General features: G+C 42.0%; 1 protein-coding gene across 1 annotated transcript in view; it reads left to right on the plus strand.

Annotated features, from left to right (window-relative positions):
- Positions 1-21,592, plus strand: part of SFMBT1 (Scm like with four mbt domains 1) — a 39,328-nt gene that overhangs the window by 12,250 nt on the left and 5,486 nt on the right. Inside the window, 14 exon segments of the mRNA XM_031058206.1 lie at positions 960-1,054; positions 5,545-5,785; positions 6,154-6,242; positions 7,154-7,425; positions 8,050-8,152; positions 8,925-9,026; positions 9,891-10,041; positions 12,317-12,399; positions 14,296-14,422; positions 15,099-15,212; positions 16,603-16,645; positions 17,530-17,594; positions 19,030-19,169; positions 21,029-21,138. Of these exon segments, the coding sequence (XP_030914066.1) occupies positions 960-1,054; positions 5,545-5,785; positions 6,154-6,242; positions 7,154-7,425; positions 8,050-8,152; positions 8,925-9,026; positions 9,891-10,041; positions 12,317-12,399; positions 14,296-14,422; positions 15,099-15,212; positions 16,603-16,645; positions 17,530-17,594; positions 19,030-19,169; positions 21,029-21,138 (1,735 nt within the window).

Consider the following 21,592-nt stretch of genomic DNA (forward strand, 5'->3'; position numbering starts at 1 on the left):
ACCTGGTGTGTTGAGGTTAAAAATGCTGCTTGCATGGGCTGGGACCTTCACTGGCCATCCCACTGTGTTCCTGCAGGAAAAATGAACTAAATAGGGGACCTGAAATCCACCCTGGGCTTGCTTGGTGTCTTTTTAGCAAGGTGGGTACATGTTGGAGAAAATAGGAATGGGAGAGCAGCAGGGAAGGGGGCCAAGCCAGAACTGAAGGGGAGACCCCAGGGCTGGGGTACAGGCTTGACAATAATAATAGAGAATTTGACTAATCTGTAGTGTGACTTGGTACAGGTACTTGCTTCCCTAACAGCCTGAGTGAGCTTTGAACTGTGGTTTGAGTGGTTTTAGCACATTTATGCTTTAAATGCATCCCATAATGAGGTTTTCTTGGTCTAAAGAAGCTGTTACACCTTACAAGCTGGGCTTTTAAAGTGACCAAGTTGAAAGGACTTTATTTCAGTTATGTCTCAAGTTGTTTTCTTTAGAACTACCCTGAATCCTTCTCTTTGCTTTTGGTGTTTTAGAACAGCTAAATGTATACTATCTGACTTTAAAAAGAGCACAGTCATATTTCAAAGGATTTCTTTAGACTTTCTTTTCAAATCTCTTACTAGTGATACTGTTCTTTCCTGGGTGGATTTTAATTTAAAACACCAACAGTCCAGTGTGCCTGGAGTTGTGAGTCTCTCATATTTGTTGGTACAAATACAGAGCTCTTCTGCCTTTGTTTCCCTCTCATAAATCATAAGCAAATTGGTGCTAAACCAAAATCCCCAGGATTTCACTGTTTTCCAGACCAAGTCCAGCTTATAAGTGCTGTTCACAGGCAACCAAAGGCCAAGTAATGTCCATTTCTTGAAACGTGTTCACTGCACACTTGTGTACTCAGTGATTTGGAATCAAAGTGGGTTTTGCTGTGGTTTGTAGTAGCCTAAAGCCACAGAAGTGTTTGGCTTCTCTTCCAGATGCTGGTTCCAGTGTGGAAGAAATGGAATTCAACTGGGATGAGTATCTAGAAGACACAGGAGCAACTGCAGCCCCCCATGGATCTTTTAAACACGTGAGTAAGGGAGCGTGTGTGTGCTTGGCATCTCCTGCATTTTCTTTGATACACAAAGTGTTTAGGGTTTCTTTGAATGAGTTACTGCTCTCAAATTTGGAAGACTAACTAGAATAATGGTTTTTATAGAGAAATGTAGAATTTAACCATTTTATTACTGTTTCTTGTCTTCGTCCCTGTACATAGCACAGGGTAACCCCAGCCACAAGTGCTGAAATCTAAGGAGTTAAGGTCTTTTCTGCACCAGAAAATAAGCTTGATTTTTCTCAAGAACCTCAAAATATCCAGTCTCTTCTTTTGGTGATTACTCCTGGACAGCTGTTATGGAGGAGTAGCTTTAGAAAGCTGGTGGCAGAATAGTTCTTGAACATCAGAATTCAAATGTGCTCTTAGAGAAGGCTTTAATGGCAGACCTTAAGGAGGCAAGGAGAAAATAACAGCTCTGCCAAACACCTGACTGTAGTGGTTAGAAAACTGATTAGGATAATTGTTGATCACAGGCTTAATGAATAGGAAGAAGTCTTGATAAGCCCTTGTCTTTGCCCTTGGACATCATAAATGTCTGCTGGTAGAGTCCTGGAGAGCACTGTCCCATTGGGGGAGATCTGAATGTGAAATCTGCCTTCTTGTACAGGGCTCTCAGTGAAGGTGAGCTGTAGAGAGCTGGTGTCCAACCTGTTGGTTCTCTTCCAACAATTAAAGCACTTTCAGACTGCCAGACTGGTGACTGTGTGTGACACAATGCTTGAAAGACACCCTGTGGTGCTCAGGCTTTTGGGTCCAGCACCATGACTTGCAGTATGAGGAAACTTAAATCAGCAGGCAAACAGCCTGAGGTCTGTTTGTGAAGGATCACAAAGCATTTTGAGTTCAAGGGTAACCTGGAGAAATTAAGATTATTAAATAACCTGTTAAAATATGTCAGTTGTGTTAGTAGTACAGATGCACAGAAAATACAGACTTCACAGAGGCTGTGAGAACACTGGGATGTAATTGTAAGGTTTTTGTTCAAAGTGAAAATTCAGGTATCTCATTTCTGAAGGGAAGGGGACTGTGCTTGTTTTATTTTTCCTGGGTGTACTGACGCTGCAGCTAGAGCCAGCTTAGAGTGGTGGTGTCCATGCAGCTCACACTGAGGGCACAGCATGGAACCAGAGCAATGGCATTTTGCAGTAATACAGGGAATGGTCTGTCTCCTCTGGTGTGGCTTACCTCTATGGATCTCTGTTAAAGAGGCCTGCTATCATAACTTGGACACTATATAACTAATTGTAATGCCAGCTTTACAGCAGTGGCCAACTGAATTAACGTTGTAGCTGGATTTTGTTAATTAGCAGGAGACCCACCTTGAAAGACTCACTGCACCTACACCAGCTCAGGTGTGTCGAGTCTGAGGTCTGGTGGCTGTGGCCATGGTTAATAAAAATACAATTAGGTTTTAAAAATCTCCACATTTTGTATTGTTATTAATCCTTGCCTGTGAGGAAGACAGTGCAGTGTTGCTGGTGAGGTGACATTGTGGTGGAGGATGGTGATGAGGTGGTCTGGGCAAAGTCCTGAGAGGTCAGGGGGCCTGGACCTCTCCAAGGAGGTCATCAGTGAGCATGGAAATAGATGCCTGCACGTTCAGAATGAAACTATTGGGCATTTTCTACCAGAGCTCCTTAGAATTTGTCCAGAGACCAGTGCTGATGTTCTCTATAATAAGCTTGGCATTAAATTCTGAGGAGTTATTGCTGACACTGAATTGACAGGCTGAGGGAGAAGCATATTTATATCATAGTCTTGCTGTTAATAGAAGTGCAGGAGTGCAAGGTCACATGCTGGGGGTTTCTGTGGTCCATTGGAAGGTAATGTGCTGGAAAAGGTGGAGTAGAGAGCCTCACTGCCTCCCAGTGGAGAGTGACAGCCTGTCCTTGTGACAGCCCTGAGACAGGGTTAGTGTGAGTCCAGGGTGCATCAGGTGAGGGGCTGTCAGTGGCAAGCAGGCAGGCACTGGTGTGCCTGTGCTGCTGATTGTATTGCCTCCAGCTCAAATCTGTGGTCCCAGTCTCTTGACTTTAGGAATGACATATTTTTATAATCCACCATCAGGAAATCTAACAAGCTTTACTCTCCAAAAAGCAGAGTGAAAAACTCTGAGCTGAAGAATAGTATTGGCACAAGAGCAAATGAACATGTATGATAAATTAAGTAAAATAAATGAATTTTTAAATGGATCTGTGTGGTTTTAGTTTGATTCTTTTTAAATACTGAAGTAGTGAGCTCCCATTGTGAGTTGTGGGTGAGAAATACCTAACTCATGTTGTAGGAGAATACATGGTCAGGTTAAGGAAGTGTAATCCATGCTTCCACAGCCTGTTAGCAAAGCACTGGACTTGCTTATGGGAGAGGTGACTTTTTAAGTTTGTAGGCTTATATTAATTCTGAGAGTTTTGCCTTGCTATGAGTAAGAACACTGGAGAATTTAAGCTACTTCTCAAATTAAGTGTGTTCTAATGTTTAATTTGTTAGCATTTTAAAAATTAAACAATATCAAGATCAAAGTGACTGTTTGGCATAAAACGTAGCAGGAAAAAGAACTGTAATGAGCTGTAATAAATGCCAGTGTTGTTATCCCCCCAGGTCTAAATACCCTTCCTCTAGAATCAAATGCTCTTTGTAAATTCCTTTCTGCCCTTCACAACACATGTGTGACCATGAAAAACAAGTTGGTCTTCAACATCATCTGAACACATTTATTTGCTGTGTTCTTGCATGCTCTTATTCCTTTTTATCTGTTCCTTATCATCATCTCCCCCAAACTGAGCTGCATCCCTGGCTCTGCCTTGTGCCATGGCACAGCCTGGGGGCAGCTCCCGATGGGAAGGGATGAGGGGGTTGGAGTCACAGCTCCTGGCCCACTCAGCCGCCCTGTCGGACTGGCTGCTCCAGCAGAGATGCTCTGGAGGATGCCCATCCTACCCTGGCTGGCCCGGGAGGCTCCTTGGAGGAGTTTTTGGCGCTCCCCCAGCCCGGCGGCGCTGCCGGGAGAGGGCGCGGGCAGCGCTCCGTGTGCGGAGCTCCTTTGCTTTGTGTGCAAAGGCTCCGGCTGCGGGGAGCGCTCCTCCTGCTGCTCCTGGTTCTGCTGGAACCTGCTCTGCCTGCCGGGAGGCTGTGCTGAAAGCTCGGCTAAAGGGAGCAGCACAGATTTCCCAATTCTTCAAATGCTGCGCTGAGCTCGAGGCTTTTCTCTCAGGAGTCGGAACATGAAGGTTTTTTGTCTCTTCAGCAAGACAACTGTCTTTTTGAAGAGACACCCTCTATAATACCACTTCAAAATGCCTGCAGGTATTGGGTCCTGCTGATTAGGTTTTTAAGAAGAGATTTCTCTAAGTGAAGGGTATTAACCCGAAGGATATGAACAGTTAACACAGGCATATGCTTTTCTTTCTGGTGTAGTTCTCTTAGTTTTATTTTTAGCAAACCAGTATGTGCTGGCTGATGAGACTATAATAGCTATGGCAGTTTCTGAACTGTCAGCACAGAACTGGGAATAAATACCCCAGAAAATATCTGCTCCATCTGCATCATGCTGAAAGCCTTTCTTTCAGTAGGTTCAAAGAGGAAAGAGGGGTCTCTTAACAAAGAAAGAAAACATGAGGTACAACCAACTGAGAATGGGGAATGGTCATGTCAGAGTTTTATTTAGGACTGAGGTCCTGGAATTAAGTGTAATCAGAACATTCTATAGAGAGAACAGAACAGGGTCCCTCTGCTCTTTTGGGATTGTTTTGGGATTTGGGAAAAATTAGGGATATGAGAAACTTAAGGTGTTGCCTTCTCTTTTTAGTCTCCTGTTTCAGTGTCTCAGTCCTGTGCAGTCAGATTGGTCACCTGCACACAGCACACCTACATAAAAACAGCACTCCCAGTGTCTGGTGCTTTATTGTTGTCAAAGCATGAAGAATACAGACTCATTATGTTCCATGCAATTTATGTAACAGCGCTGCATATAGGATTTTTTAGGTTCTTGCATAGAGAGGTTAAAAATCCTTATTCTGCCCTTTGTGCAGGTTTGTGACTTCTTAGATGAGCATGGTGGAAGAGACAGATAGTGTTACCTAGGGCACAAGTATGTGCTTTAAATGGGCTTTTTGTCCGAAGACCTTCAATGACACAATTTAACATGAGTCAAAGTGATGGTGCTGAGGCTGTGAGGGGGAAAGTCTTTCACTGATGGGAAAGGTATTGTCCAGGGCAGAAAATGAATGGCACAGTATTGCTTTAAGCTTGGAAAGATACTCTGAAATGCAAAGAAGATTTCATTAATGATGTTTCTGTGTGCATTGCAGTTTGAGTCCCATAATGTGGTAAAGCTGTTTCTCTGAAGAGGCTGGGTGGCATTTGGCTTGAGTCTTTTGGTTAATTAACTTGTCTAAATTGTTCCCTCTGTTATTCAGCAATCTTTCTGAGAGGTGCTCAGATGTGATGATCTTCTTCCTCTTCAGGTGGATACAAGTTTACAGAATGGTTTTGCCCCTGGCATGAAGCTGGAAGTCGCTGTCAAGTCTGACCAGAACACCTACTGGGTTGCCACCATCATCACCACGTGTGGGCAGCTGCTGCTGCTGCGCTACGACGGCTACGGCGAGGACCGCAAGGCTGACTTCTGGTGTGACATCCTGACTGCTGACCTGCACCCCATCGGCTGGTGTCAGCAGAACAAGAAGATTCTCAAAGTGCCTGAAGGTACCAGCTCTGTGTGCAGACACAGGGAGCACACCAAGAGGTGCTGTTGTCCTGTGTCAGCCGGGCAGGCAGCCTGTGTGGGTGCTGTGGTGTGCAGGCGCTGTTGCTGTGGGGACAATCTGAGGTTATCTGCTGTGCATTCCTGAAATCCCATGACAGAGGCTTGTGGTTATCTTAATCATCACCACCAAAATCTACTGCTTAGACATTTCCTTTAAGTTTTATTTTGTTTTGTTTCTTTAAGTTGCTATCAGTGTGTGGCAGATTCTCTTGAATTAGGCAATACAAGGTTGTGGTAACATCTTGTGTCTGAATAATCTTTATCTGGCAGGAAAAATCACAGTCTTTCTCTTTCACTGTTTGCTTAGGTATCAAGGACAAGATACCTGACCAGGAGGAGTTCCTTCAGCGGGTGCTGAAGGGGGCCTGCAGTGCCCCTGCTAACCTGCTGGAGGGGGTAAGTGCTGCAAGGGGCTGCACACTGGGTTTTGTCTTGGCTTTGCCCTTCATCATTAGGGGGACCTTATTTGAACTGTCAGTTCAATTCCCTTTTTAAGTTTAAGGAGCATTGTAATATGCTGTTGACCCTAGAGTTCCACTCTGTAGTGTTTCCTATTTACAGTATTTAATTTTTATAGTGTTGTCCTGAAACATATCTGTTGCTGCAGGTTTGGGTTGTTCATTAATTCTGGCAAAAGACTTTTTTCAATTCCCTATGGTTTCAGTCTTCTTCCTGTTCTGTTCCTCCACCATACAGCTCTAAGAAAATAATGCTTTATTTATCTGGCTTTCATGTTGTCTCCTTTCTCAATTAACTCTTTTCACTTTGAATTGTTTTGTTTGGGAATTTTTTACTAATGTTTCACTTAATTACATCTTTGCAAGTGAAGAACCAATTTTTTTATCCCCTGCTCTGCACTTGAAACAGTATCTGCACCTTATATCAGTGTCTGGTTGTAAAGCACAGAACATAATGGTTTTTGGAAAATGTCTTTGACACCTTCATTACAGCTAACAGCTCTGTCTGTATGTTTCTGTCTAGTCATCTTTGTATGCTGGATGACTCAGTTTTAGAAAGAGGTTATTCGTGTTTCCTTCAAACCTGGAATATATAAATGATAATGTCTCTGCAAATGGTAATGAGGACTTCAGTGAATTGTGTGACTGGATCTACAGGCAGTGCAGAAGCTCTGACACAAACACCAGCGATTCTGAACATTGTCACTTCTGGCTTGTGTTAGGAAGGGACATGGATTTCTGTGCTTCTGTGCTCATACTTTATTTATGCAGACAGAATGTGTGTAAGGAGGTGGAAGTGTGGCATTTGTTTTGTTCTGTTGTACAGAATAATTAGTATTCTTTCTGTAGCTTCACAGAGGGAAAAATCCACTGGATCTCATCGCGCCTGGCTCCCGCCTGGAGCTGCAGAACACCCGGGACTCCCTGGAAGCCTGGATCGTCACCGTGGTGGAAAACGTTGGTGGGAGGCTCAAGCTGCGCTATGAGGGCCTGGAGGATTTGGACAAATTTGACCAGTGGCTCTTCTATTTGGACCCTTTCCTGCACCAAGTGGGTTGGGCAGCTCAGCATGGATACAGCCTGCAACCACCTTCAGGTACCTGAAAACACAGATCTTGTATGTGGTGATCAGAGGGTAGAGGCTGCTGCTTTAGTGTTCTGAGTTGTCCTTCTGGGTGCATGTGGTGCTCTCATAATCTGTGTGATCTGACAAGTCCTGTACCTAATAAAATGTAGGTGAAGACACAAATAGTCCTACAAGACTTTTCACCCACTTATTCTAAATGCTTTTGCCTGTCAAAACTTTCCTCCTGTGTATGCAAAGGAAAGAAGTGAGGAAGGGATTGCCTTCATGACTTTGGTTAATTTTGGCATGTTTGTTTTCCTGGGGTGTAAAAAGCCCCTTATGGTTTTGGAATACTGCTCAGCAGGAGCTTTTCCAGTTGAGACCCTCAAGCCTACTGGACTGATTTAATTGCCATTTAAAAATATGAAAATCTTAAAAGAAGGAACAAGTGCGTGGAAACAGAGGCAGAGGTGGACACATCTTTCAGGCATGTCCATGTCAGGGCAGATCATCAGAGAAGGGGGGCAAAAAGTGGCAGAAACACAAAGGGATGGCTTGTGAGCTTGCTAGTGATGTAACATGTTTCCTGATGAGGGGAAACCTTGGGATAAAGAATTTGGCAGTTTAGAGGGGCACAAATCAAACTTTATTGCTGTGTGGTCTGAGAGAAAAGAAGAAGAAAGATGACTACGTCCTTGAGGAGTGAAGCAGATTGGCAAGAGATCCTGAAGAAGGTGAAAGAGGAGGAAGAGGAGTCATCTGTTCCTACAGATCTTTTTAAGGTAGTTTAATGCTGTGGATGATACTATGGAAATGCTATATTCCTGACCAATGATTCAGGGAAGTCAGCCACCCAAAATTCTTTCCTTGTTTTGTTTTGTTGGTTTCTAAAATTTATTCCCTCGCTCTCTCTCTGGTTTAAAAATGTGATTATAAGGGAAAATAATCATACTGGTATCAATTCTCGGTAAGTTAGTTAGACAGTGCACCCATCACAGTTATGTGAGTCATTAGTTGTCCTGGTTCACATGTTTTAGTCAGGTTCTTAGTCCATTTTTCTCAGCTTTGTTTGGACCTATAAGTAGAAGTAGACGTGCTGTTGCTCTTGAATTTGTTGGGTGATGTACAGAGATGGATAATTCTGGAGCAGGAGCCCTTTTCTGCAGGTGTCTGTTAGACTGGAAATGGAGGCCTGTATAGTTCTCATTTAGTGTAGTTCATGAGGAGTGCTAAGGGTTACAGGGAAAAACCTCCAAACATTTCTATTGACTTAGGAGACCACTCTTATTATCAAATCTTGCTTGCTGTGTGGAGAGTGGCAGAGGAAGAAGTCACAGGGACTCAGTTCCCTAAAACTCATCAAAAACTGTCAGTCTCAGGGGGCATTGTTGGCCTTTTCGTTCAGAGAAGTTGCTGGTACTGAGACATGTTGATTTCTTGGAATGAACTGATAAAAACTCCTTAAAAACTCATCCTCTTCAGTTAATATATGTGAGGTATGTCTCTTTTTTGATGGAGGGGGGCAGGTAATCAGAGCAACACATCATTTTCCAGGATAAACCTGTGATTGGAGTGCACTCGTTCTCTGAAGGCATGAAGCTGGAAGCTGTGGACCCAATGGCTCCCTTTGTTATCTCTCCTGCTACAGTTCTCAAGGTACCAGAGTTCTTAAACCAGTCCTGCTGAGATTCAGTTCTACTGTTACTTCTGTTCCTAAATGCTCAGGGAATTCTCATTAACTGGTTATCTTAAAATCTTGAGCTAGTTTCCAAATGTGTTTTGTACATCTCCCTCAGGGGACAGGCTGCCTGATCAAACAACTGCTGGTGGTGAAGCCACTGGATTTCAATGGATGGGAAAAGTTCCATAAAGATACAAGCTCAAAATATCAAATGATGAAAATTGTCAAACCCAGATTTTTAAAATTGGGTATATACCCTCACAATCTGAGTATCCACCTGGAGATGGTTTTTTGGGGTTTTGATTTTGTGAAGGTTATGTCATTACTGTGTACACATGGCATTTAGATGGCCTGATTTCCAAACAAGGGGTTTCAAAGTTGAAATGAAAACTCTCCAACATGATCATGTGCTCCTTTTCTTGCTATTTGCTTGTCCTGCTTCTATTTGCTTCAGGAGTGTAGTGGTTTTATTTGTGACAGTCCATCCCAGGATGCAGTTCAGCCTTGTTGAAGTAAGCAGTTTGTTATAGAATAGTAGGAAGACCACAGATGCTAATTTCTATGCATTTTTCATAAGAAAATTCCCTAAAGCACTAGGTCACCTTATCTTTTAAGTGCTCAGACATAAAGCTTTATTATTTATATTTGTTAAGTTTCTGGATAACACAGATGAGTCCGCTGGTTTATGAATCCCAAAAATTCTTTTAGTTTATTTTTTTTTTCGTAACCCTCCCAGTATTTCAAGGTAAAGGGTTTCCATCAGGCAATGCTGCTGTTTAATAAAGTTATCAGAATCTGCATCTCACAAAAGCCCATGGTTCTCTTTTGGCTGACTGCAGGTGTACAATGACAAATATTTCATGATAGAAATTGATGACTTGCGAGCGGAGCGCGCGAGCAGCCAGCGCTACGTTTGTCACCTCAACAGCGCCGGCATCTTCCCGGTGCAGTGGAGCCTGAAGAACGGGCTGCACCTCAGCCCCCCTCCAGGTATGTCTGTGCAGCCTCCTCCTGCTCACCTCTGCTCAGCACAGCACCTGGCAAAGCAATGGACAGAGCAGCACAGGAAAGATGCAGTGTTGTGTTTGTGTTGCCCCCAGATGAGGGAAGGAATGATGAATCTGACTCTGTGTTCTCAGAAGGCTCATTTATTATTTTATGATGCTATATTATATTAAAGAATACTAAACAATACGGTCCTAAAGAATACAGAAAGGATACTTACAGAATGCTAAAAATTTAATAATGAAAACTTGTGACTCTGTCCAAAGTCCTGACACAGCTTGGCACTGATTGGCCAATGAGACAAAACAACTCACACCAGAAAACAATGAAACAATCACCTATTGGTAAACAATCTCCAACCACATTCCAAAGGAGCAAAACACAGGAGAAGCAAATCAGATAATTATTGTTTTCCTTTTTCTCTGAGGCTTCTCAGCTTCCCAGGAGAAAAATCCTGGGCTAAGGGATTTTTCAGAAAATGTGAATGTGACAATCCAGCTCTGAAAATCAGGAGGTTTGAGTTTGGGGAACTGATGTTTCCCAGGCACGAGCATGGATTTGGGAGGATGAGAGAGGCTGAGGATGTCATGCATAACAACCTGAACACTGGAATGGATGGAGTGAGTGTTCCAGGCCTGAAAGAAATGTTGATTTCAGACTTATTAATATACTATCAGAAGCCTGTAGTAATTTGCATTAGATTTTTGCTTCTGGTCAGAATGGAACATTGTTATCCAACATTTTATAATATTTTTCGGCTATCTTATCGCTCAGAAGTTAATGAACTATTTTTTTGACCAATGGCCTATCAGGCACTGTTGCAGATTGTTGAAACATTGCTTCAAGACACAAGGGAACAGGGTAGTGTTCCTGCACTGCTGAAATATTTATTCATTTTCTCAAACTAGAAATGTCAGTGGTACTGTAAAACCTGGTCCTCTGCTCTCTTACTTGCCACCTCACAATTCAGTGTTTTGTTTTAGCTGCTCCTTACATCAGAGGAGCAGAGACTGTAGGATGTTTGTCTCCTGCTTTTGCTTGGATAAGGTATGAAAAGTGGCTCTGCCTGACCAGCATTTCCTAGAATTTTGCATGTATAAAGTGAAATCTCCCTTTATAGGCATGTGACTGGAGCTGACAAATATTTTAAGTTTCTGTTCTTATCTCCCTGCACATGGTGGTCATTCTGAATTGTGTGAGGTCTCAAGAGCCCTACTGGCACGGGTAAAACTGAAAAATGAATAATTAAGTCTTTCTGTGGTTCAGCCCTTTCTGAAGAGAAGTCACAGAATAAGTTAGGTTGGACTGGTGAGGTCACTCCTCAAACCGTAGCTTCAGTTTTGGGCCTCTCACTACAAGACAGACATTGAGGGACTGGAGCATGTCCAGGGAGGGGAATGGAACTGGGAAAGGGGCTGGAACCCAAGTCCTGTGAGGGGCAGCTGAGGGAGCAGTGGATGCCTTGAGAAAAGGAGGCTCAGGGGGAAACTTTCGCTCTGTACCATTTCAGATGGTCATGTTAATGCTATATTCATACACTGGGTTTAAAATTTTGTTTGATTTCTTAAACTGTTGTCACAGGTGTCACTTTAAGGGGAGTGGAATAAGTGCAGCACTTGTGTCCTTGCTAATTTACTGCCAGCCTCAAACTGACATGGCAGCACACTTTTGGGCCCCATTCCCTTCATTTATTTGCTTTTTGTTAGATCACAGGGAAGCCAAGTATTTCCCTTAAGAAGAATATAATTTTTCTTGGAAGGATTCCCTGTCTCCTGATGGACTCCTTGTTAAGACACTTCCCTTCAGAATGTGCAGATCTACAGCTGTTATCAGACTTGATGAGGCTCTTGGCACATCCTTCTGCTCTCTTTAATGACTTAGTGTTTAACATGTCTTTGAGAGAGCAGCGTGTTGATATTGTGCACGTTTTGAGTGCTCTGTTTTAAAAAATTAGTTTCAGAACTGACACAACAGCAGTTGCAGAAATTGTTCCTGAATTTCATCTGTACTTTGTGAAACTGTTTAAGATGGGTGAAACTGTTAGGGGTGAAACTACTTTCCCATGTTTCAGTTGCTGCCCTTGTCTGCTTGGCAGATTCATGATTCAGGTTGGAGTGGTCTGACCTCACATGGCTCCCTGAAGCCCTAAGTCAGCTCACAAACTTGAGTGACCCAAACAGATCTCAATCTCTGTGTGTCAGGTGGGTTTGAAATGAGTCTCAGCTGTTGAACTCTAACCCTTGGCTCTTTGCTGTCCTAGGTTACCCTGGGCAGGACTTTGACTGGGCTGACTACCTCAAACAGTGCGGGGCCGAGGCAGCTCCCCAGAGCTGCTTCCCTTTGGTAAGGCTCTCCTGCTGGAAATCTTCTCTGCTGCCTCAGTGACACCCTGATTCCAGGGACAGGAACCTTTTTTGTTTCTTACTTTAATTGCTTTTCCAAGTAGAATAGAATATTTGAGCTGGAAGAGACCTGCAGTGATCAATTATCCCATCCAATGACTGACCCTCTTCCGGGCTAAGCAAAAATTAAAATGTGTTGTTAACGATGTTGTCCAAACACTGACAGGGATGGAGCTTTGAGCCCCTCTCTGGGAAGCCTGTTCAGTGTTTGACCACCCTCTCAGTAAGGAGGTGCTGCCCAGTGTCCAGTCTGAACCTGCCCTTGGAAGCTTTCCCACACATCCTGTCCCTGGAGATCAGCACCTCCCTCTGCACGTCCCCTCCTCTGGGAGCTGCAGGGAGCAATGAGGTCTCTCCTCATCCTCCTTTTCTCCAAACTGGACAAACCCAGAGTCCTGAGCTGTTCCTCATAAGGCATTCCTTCCAGGCCTTTCACCAGCTTTGTTGCCCTCCTCTGGACACATTTGAACACCTTAACACCTTACCTGTGATAACTCAGGAGGCAGAAGAGATAAGACAGTATAAATGAGAGTCAACTGAAATAGTTGCATGCCAGCTTCCTAGATAGGGAAGCAGTGGACCAAATGTTTCAGTTATGATAAAGCAGACTGAAAATAAATGTTTGTTTTGTGAAATTGAGATGTGTAAGAGTCCGTGGAAGACACATAGAACAGTATCAGTCATTGTCACTCCTGTAACTGTGGAAACAGGGCCTTTTAATAGACCTTATTTTCATTTACTAAGGGTACTCTTTCAATCTTCCATCCTTTCAGCTTGAAAAATTAATTCTATTGTATTAATCAATACAAAGTCATCTTAGATTAGTACCAAATAATCATTTTACATTAAGCAGTGCCTGAAGGACGTGCAAGATTTTGGGCTTTTGTTGGTTCAGTGGCAGTATTGCTGTCCCCCAAAGCACAATACCTTGTCAAGCAGGAAAGGATACTATTAACACCTGCCTTCCAGTTCCATTTACCATACCTGGGCTATTGCAGTGCTTAGGGGGAGAAATTAGAATGAATAATTACCAGTTTTTGAAGAGAGTGTTGCTGGCTATGAATTCTTGTTGCCCTTGTTCTGTCTTGTAAACTATAGCATCTTAGAACAGGTCACTGAATTTATTATCCCTTTCTGAGAAGAGTTGATCACTGTAGGCTAGTTCCAGAATTCATAATGTATTGATCCTGTAATTACATTGCAGAGTGGCTCTGGGAAGAAGAGTCCTCTGTCTGGCTGGTACTTCTTATCTTTAATTCAAGAGCTCCAGAGCTGGATAAATACCTATTCTTATGTTTTAGGGATTTTTTTAATATATATAAATGCAAACTATATTGGTGAATAAAGTAAGACCCTACTTATCCAAAAAATGTAAAATGAAAAAAAAGCTTCCTATTCTGCTTGCCAGAGCTCAGATGAGGCAGGAATGTTATTTGCATACGTAAAGTGGATTTCCAAGTTAACATGATAGAATAGAGAACCTGGTCAGACTATTTGTCAGACTTATCACTCAGGCGGCAAGCAGCAGAGAATTTCTGATTGCTGAGAATGCACTCAATCCTTCCAGTGAGCCTGAGCATCCTTATTTTTTGAGGACAAATACGTTATTTGCTAGGTCTGTCTGTAGAGCCTTTTTTAACTTAAATTCGTTGTAGTTCCTGATATATCTTACTTGTTTACAATGTGCTAATTATCTGAAATCTCCTCTGTCTGTGTTGAGTATCTTTCTGTGTTATTCAGACTCTGAGGGCTTTGTGTTGCTCCTGTTCATGGATATCATATCCTGTCCTGGGTACACAGCTGGTGTCTTACCTAAAGTATTCTGGCTTTTTCCTAGTTAACTTCTGACCATGGATTTAAAGAGAACATGAAACTCGAGGCTGTGAACCCAGTTGATCCTGAAGAAGTTTGCATTGCTACAGTCACCAAGTTAAAAGATTCATACCTCTGGCTTCAGCTGGAGGGTAAGCTGGTTTGGGGGGAGAGAGGAGTGCTTGCCCATCACTACACTTGCTTGTAGTGCCATCCCCTGAGGAGTATTTGGAGCAAACTCACTGTGTGCAGAATATGGGCAGCAAGGCACAGTTTCCTCAATGAAATCATAGTCAGAACCCACTTGCATTGTCTGTTTTCAGTTTGCCTTGGCTGGCACTGCTCATTTAAGCCAAAAATGGCATTTGTGCATTGCAGTGTCAGGGCTGGGCTCATGCACCATGCAAAGTGCTGAGCAGGGCCTTGTGGAAAGCAGGGGCCTTGTGACAGTTTCACAGATGAGTGAGTTGCATTCTGAGCAAACCTTGGCCAGACCTAGGAAGGAAAGTTTCTTCATTAAGATAGAGTAAGCCTGTGTCAGCTGTTCTCCATTATAATCCCATTTCTTGATTGGAAGTACATCAGCATGCACTTGCTATGCACTGTGCATCTCTGCTAAACTGCAGAAGGAAAATTCCCATCTCCAGCCTGTAGGAGGAAGTAAATGAGGTCAGGAAAGAATCTGGTCAGTAAAAGAGGATGAATAAATGATTGTTATTGTGTTCCAGATGCACCATAAATCAAAGCAGCTTCACTAACAAACATGCAGCAAGTGTTAACCAAATTAGAGATTTTATGACTTGTTTCAATTTTTCCTTTTCTGAACAGGCTCCAAGAAACCTGTCCCTGAGTGTATAGTGAGTGTGGAATCAATGAATATATTTCCAGTGGGTTGGTGTGAGACGAATGGATATCAGCTCAGGCCTCCTCGCAAAGCAATAGGTACCAGTTCTCTTCTGTTTGCAGTGGTGGGGTAGAGCTGGTGAGACCTGCCAGAGCAAATTGCTGCAGAATTACTGCTGGCATTGCTGAGTTTGGAAACATTCATCATGCACAGAGAATCTGTGTGTTGCACAACTGTTCCCCTGACCATTGGGGCCAGTTGAAAGCCCTACAACTTCAAACCCACAGTGTTGGCTTGAGGCCCCTGCACACTGTGGGGACAATCCATTGGCCTAACAAAGAAATCCTGTCTGTGTATGAACACCCCCCATGCTCTGCATTTTCTTCTGTCTGAGCTGTTCTTGCCCTGTGTCTGACTCTGATACTGATTTTACATGTGCACTTGTGCAAAGTCAAGTTAATGCCACAACAAAGCAGTGTGGATTGTGTGCACATTTGGAGTCAAAATAAAGGAAACTGATTTTCTCAATGGGCCAGGTGGTGATGATCCCTAATGACAAAATGCTGAAGAGTAAACCCTACCTTTTTAACTACACTAGTAGGTAGAATAAGCGTCTTCTCTCAACTGGTTAGTGAGGCATGTTTATTAAAGTTTCATGGGGGTTGGAGAAACTGAAGAATTTCTTCAGTGTTCATTAATAAGAAAATTTTTATATTGAAATGAGCTGTCATTTTCTGCAAGTCAAAGCAAGAGAAATTAATCTGCTTGCACTGCCAAGGGCAGATGAGGAAGAAGAGGGGGAGATCCTAATTAGATAAAAGATGATTTGAAAAAAAAATCCAGAAATTTGTTGGGGCCAAAGCATGAATTGCTGAAGAGGTATAATGTTGCATTACCTTGTTTTACTACCTGGTTGTGAAAGCCAGAATTAGCAAGTGGACCTACCACCTAAATTATTTGGTTGCAACAGTGATTTCCTGCATAGCAATTGGCTGAAGTCACTGGTGTTTCTAACCAGCTGATTTCATTCCATTTCAAAGTTAAAGTGCTGAAGTTACTGTGCCAGTAAAGTGACACGTTGGGCCAAAGAACATAACCTTTGGGTGCTGAAAAAGAAAGCATTTCATTCCTTTTTTGGCTGGTAGTACAGGTGGTTTAGAGGCTCTGATGCAAATAAGGAGGCACAGAAGGTTAAATTTCATAGAAAACTGAGAACTGAGCATATGCATGGTTCATTTAAAGAATTTTTAATGGAAGTTAAAGTAAACCTTCTGGTTCTCTTCAAATTACTTGGGCCAGTGTACCTCTCATGCAGCTAGGTCAGTTGTCTGACATTGCAGTGATGGGAACATAGATCCTTTTTGCTCTATAACTTAAAGAAATGAGTCCACTATACATATATAAATATATATATATATATATATATAAAAAATTCTAGATGCTTCATTTGATTGCCTCTCATATTTTGCTCTTTTTTTTTTCTTTTAGTAAATAAGCAGAAAAAAATTGCAGTAGTTCAACCAGAGAAACAGTAAGTAACAGGTTATTTGCTATTGGTTTTTGTTGAGTTTTTTCTCTTTATTCTTCAACTGGAAAATATGCTGTGTTAGGGAAGATGTAGATTTGTAAAAGTGCTGTACTGAGGGTTGAGAGATTCCACGGTCCATTTGTGTTAATGCTGGTAGATTCTGCTGATGTTCAAAAAGACCTTTTGCACTACAGTAAGAGGAGATAGCCTGGAATTTGGTTTTTTGTAATTGTTCCTTCCCAGATTAAATTTGGCCCAAAGCAGGCAGAAAGAAGAGTTCTGCTAATATCTACAATGAGTCTAGAAACTGTGTCATGCACTTGGAGCTCAGTCTCATGAGCCTGCTAAGAAATGCTCCATGGAATGCTCACAGTTGGCTTTATTGACTCTTACAGCTTTACAAACACCAGAGCTGTCAGTAGTCCTGCCAGTGTTTGCATTGCTCCTAAAATACTGAGCAGACTGTTCCCCCATGTTTTGCAGTCGGGATCCTTACCAGAATACTGAAGTCATTTTGGTTGTATTTTGTTTCAAACCCAGCTTTTTCAGACTTTATAAGGTGAGGGTACTCTGCCTTGTGCTGTGAAATGTGAAGTTAGGAGGAGTCAGGGGATGCAAACTCCTGTGGGTAGCTTTGGGAGGTGTCTGTCACCATGGTGGCCCATGGACTTCAAGCAAGGAAGGATTGCTGCTGGCTGTAGCAGGACAGAAGTCCTTTCCAAATGGAATTTGGTAGTTTCTGTATGTTATTGTAAAACAGGGGAGGTATAAAAAGCAGGTTAATAAGGCTGGAGCTGAGGAAAAAAAGTGTTGTGGTGTTTTAGTAACAGAGAGGTGACTGTCATGACTATCTGTCTGTTTTCCTAACCTCTGTCTTTCAATTTCAGAATTTTATCTTCAAGGACAGTTCATGATGGACTAAAGAACCAGGAACTGAACTCTTCTGACTCAGGTATTGATCACAGAGGTCAGGCTAACAAAGGCAATATCCTGTAAGAGTTCACCTGCTCAGTCCTGTTAGGAGAGGGAAGAGGAGGAAAGGGTTCGGAGATTTTTGTCCCTTGATGATTTGTTGAACTTCAAAAATAATGAAACAAACAAAAACCTACAGTTAGTTGTGTTCTGCATTTTGTATGTGCGTTAAGCCTAGAAATCAGATTCTTACACCAGAACATTGCCCCTCCAGCAGAGGATCTGTGAAGCTGAATGTGCACTGTGACCGTGCAGGTGACCTTCTGTTGTCACCTGTTCAATTTGATAATGTAGGAGAAGCAGGTGTGCTGTATCTGTGCTCAGAGTTGTTGAATTCTGGCTTTGGGAAGCAGATCTCTCTGGGCTTTTTTTGTTAACTTCATCATGGTGATAAACAAAACCAATTCAAACAGCAAACTGCTTTGTGTGCCAGATGGCAAAATCTAATAATTTTCTCAACTGTTGCAAGAAGGAATGTGATGAATAAGTACATCTGCTGGTGAAAGTCACACAGATCCATCCATTTGGCAACACAGTGCCTCCTCCTCCGCTGTTTTCTGTACAGTGAAGTGCACATCTGAAGCTTCACTGAAAGCAAGATAAAAATGATGTGTCCTTGTTTATCATTTTAATTGGCTTTTAATAGAGTCATAATGTAAATTTGACTTCATTTATTTATCTGCCAGTTTTCAACTGCTGAATTTAAAGACTTTAAGTGGTAGTGTTGCTCAGCCAAGAAAAACTAGAACACTGGCGGATAAAACAATATTGGTTTTGTACATAAGTGTATTGCAATATATATTGATACTTGAATTTTGAGCGATGCTGAACCATTAAATAGATTGAGAGCTTGATGTCACTTCATCAAAGGTCAGTTTATCAGTTGCTGAATCTTTTGTTTGCTAATCAAAGGAAAAGGATTTAAAAATGCAAAACAATGTGATGCTGCAGTTTAGGATAAACAGTGGAGAATAACTGCCAGTTTCTCTGGTGGCAGAAGTTTGGGGGAGAGAAAATTTACTGGAAAATTTATCTGTAATCGCTGTGTAGGAACAGCTTCTGCTACCAAAAAGTTGGGATTGTTTTGGCTTTGCTGTTCTCACTGGTGTGGTACCATGAAGCAGCAGACTAGCCAGGAGGGAATGTTTCCTTTCTGATACATGACCATCTTTATTTACTGCAGCTTGACAATTTGCAAGCACGGGTGTGAAGTATGAAAAATGTTTTGACAACGTGGAATAACTAATGGTGCCATTGCAAACGTGACACAGAAACTACCTCAAATCCCTGTCACTCAAGACTTTTTCCCCTCCTTTTTTTTACAACAGATAAACTGTTACCTACTGCAAGATTCTTTCCTGGGGCATTTGCAGTGTGTGATTTGAATGTTTGTTTTCTCATTTCTCACTTCTCAGTGGTAATTAACGGCAAGTACTGCTGCCCAAAGATCTACTTCAACCACCGGTGCTTCTCGGGGCCTTACCTGAACAAAGGCAGGATTGCAGAGCTGCCCCAGTCCGTGGGACCTGGGAACTGTGTGCTGGTGCTGAAGGAGGTGAGCTGATGGATACACTGCAAACAGCAGAGTATCTTAAACACCAGAGTATCTCTCTAATTACAGATGGGTAATTCAGAAATTTAGGCTGATGATAAGTAAGGAGTGTCTTTTTGCATATAATAAAGTATAAATCATAAATGGTTTTATGAATGGCTGATAAAAGTAAAAGCCTCTCATTTATCTAAGTAACACTCAGCCTTCTATTGCTGAATTTTATTTTCTGTTAAAACAGTATAACCTGTAATTACCACAATCAAAGGAGTTAGTATCTTTTTATAGCTGTAATAAATGTTTCCATTTTAATTAACAGAAATTAGCTGGAGATAATCCCAAAATTCCTTTACGGTTTGCACTGTTGATGGTAAAACAGAGGAAATACAGATTTTCTTAGTCAAAATGGCAAACTACATTCAGTAATTGGGAAATAAAAAGAGTTATCTGTGCTTTATAAGTTGGATACAATTTGCATAGATCCGGTGAAATTACAGTTTGGCTTCTTAATGTAACTGAGGGAGGAGGAGGCCATTCTTTAATGCCAGAGAGCTTCTTCTCCAGAAGGTGTTTCACAGCAAATTTACAGATACTTTAATGTAATAATTATTTTTCTGAAATTTCAAAAAAGATCATGAGGTGGTTATTATCTGACCCGAGAGGCTGGAAATTTCCCAAGACATAACTAACTGATATGCACACTTGAGCTGTCATTAAATGATTACTTTATATATAAAGAATTGGCTCAACATACCTGGAATTTTACCTTCCCTACCAAGTATCTTAATGGGGAGAGAGCTTAAGAAAGACTTTCTGGCAGACATGCTGTAAAACAAGATTCTGGTTGTCAAGAATCAAGCAGACTATTGAAAAAGGTCCAATTTTGCATGCAGAAAAGTACCCGATCCTTTCTGCCTGTTTCAGTATTTTATTGAAAGAACTGCAAAAGAGCAAATGTGAAATTCTGTGGCAGCTTCATTTAATCTTGAAGGTTTACTCTGCTTCATTGCCTGAAAGCAGAAAGTGTGCACAAATCCTGCTGATGTGGAGGTGCTGAGTGGTACTGAAAGTTCAGCCAATATGCTCAGTTGTATTCAGTTGAGTTGTGAGTCTTGCTCACTGTAGGAATCCTAGAGAGAGTTTGGTGCTTGCATTATATTTAATACTTTTCTTTGATTTCTGGACTGCTGCATTAGTAGCAATAAAACTGCAAATTTGTAATGTCAAGGTTGTTATGCACCCAGTTGGGAATGATTTGGAATAAGCACACAGTGAGCATAAAAAGTACAATTAGAGTGCACATTTTGTACTATCCCCCACTAACTTCAGGTTATTCACAACTTCCAAGTTACTTTACAGTACTCGAAAAATCATTATTTTATTAAAATAGAGACTTTATCATAGTTCATGGAGGCAAAACAGAGGAGAGTTTAGGATTCTGCACTATGGTTTTGTTGTAAGCAGGCAGCAAAATCCTGCAGCGTTTTTTGGCACAACTTCACATGACACACAATCTTTAAGATAATCGCTCAGATTTAGTCAAGGTTATGCAAGTTTGGGAGTTCTCAGCCCCAGGCATTAATTTAGTGATGTGTAATTCAAGGGCAATGACTTGGAAATTGCTGGATACACTCGTGACTCTGCAGACGAATTCTGAGGGCTGGGAAGGCCCAAAGTGTCGGCTGCTCTCAGTGTTCGTTTTGGCACTGTCAGGAGGTATCTGTAATCCTGCTGTGAATGAGTGCTTTGATGCTAGATAATTTGGATGAATAGGAGTAATTTCCTATTCTGCCCTGGCACTTTAAAACAGATTTATTGTACAAATAACTTACACATGTTTCCTGCTCTTCCCTCCTGCACTGTAGGTTCTCACTTTATTGATCAACGCTGCCTACAAACCCAGCCGTGTCCTGCGAGAGCTGCAGCTGGATGAAGAGGCTGCCTGGCATGGCCATGGAGAGACCCTAAAAGCCAAGTAAATTCCTGTCCTGTTCCCTGGCTCCTCAGTCCCAGTAACTGTTCTCTGCAGGCTGTGCTTTAGCTTATATTTCAGGAAAGGAAAAATTACTTAGAGCACATCAAAATGCCAGCAGCCATTAAGTGTTGCATTCTTTATAAATTTCTTTATGAGTTCTGGTGGAGTGCATGTGATTTTAATGCTCCATAATATGGCAGTGTACTCTGCTACAGGCATGTGAGCAGCTAGAGACTGGTGTGGCACTGGTACAGCATTGTACTGACAGACTGTGGGTGAGGTTTAAGATTATTTAATTCACCTGAAGATAATTGTCAGTGTTTTAAAGCAAAGGCATGTACTGCTTGGGAAGCTTCTCAAGCATTTCCACACAAATTTCTTAGTGGAAAAAGATTCTTCAGAAATAAAGTTAGAAGCTTTGACATGGACGTCTTTCTACAGCAGTCTACCCTAA

The sequence above is a fragment of the Geospiza fortis genome, unplaced genomic scaffold (genome assembly GCF_000277835.1).
Source record: "Geospiza fortis unplaced genomic scaffold, GeoFor_1.0 scaffold78, whole genome shotgun sequence".
NCBI classification, from domain to species: domain Eukaryota; kingdom Metazoa; phylum Chordata; class Aves; order Passeriformes; family Thraupidae; genus Geospiza; species Geospiza fortis.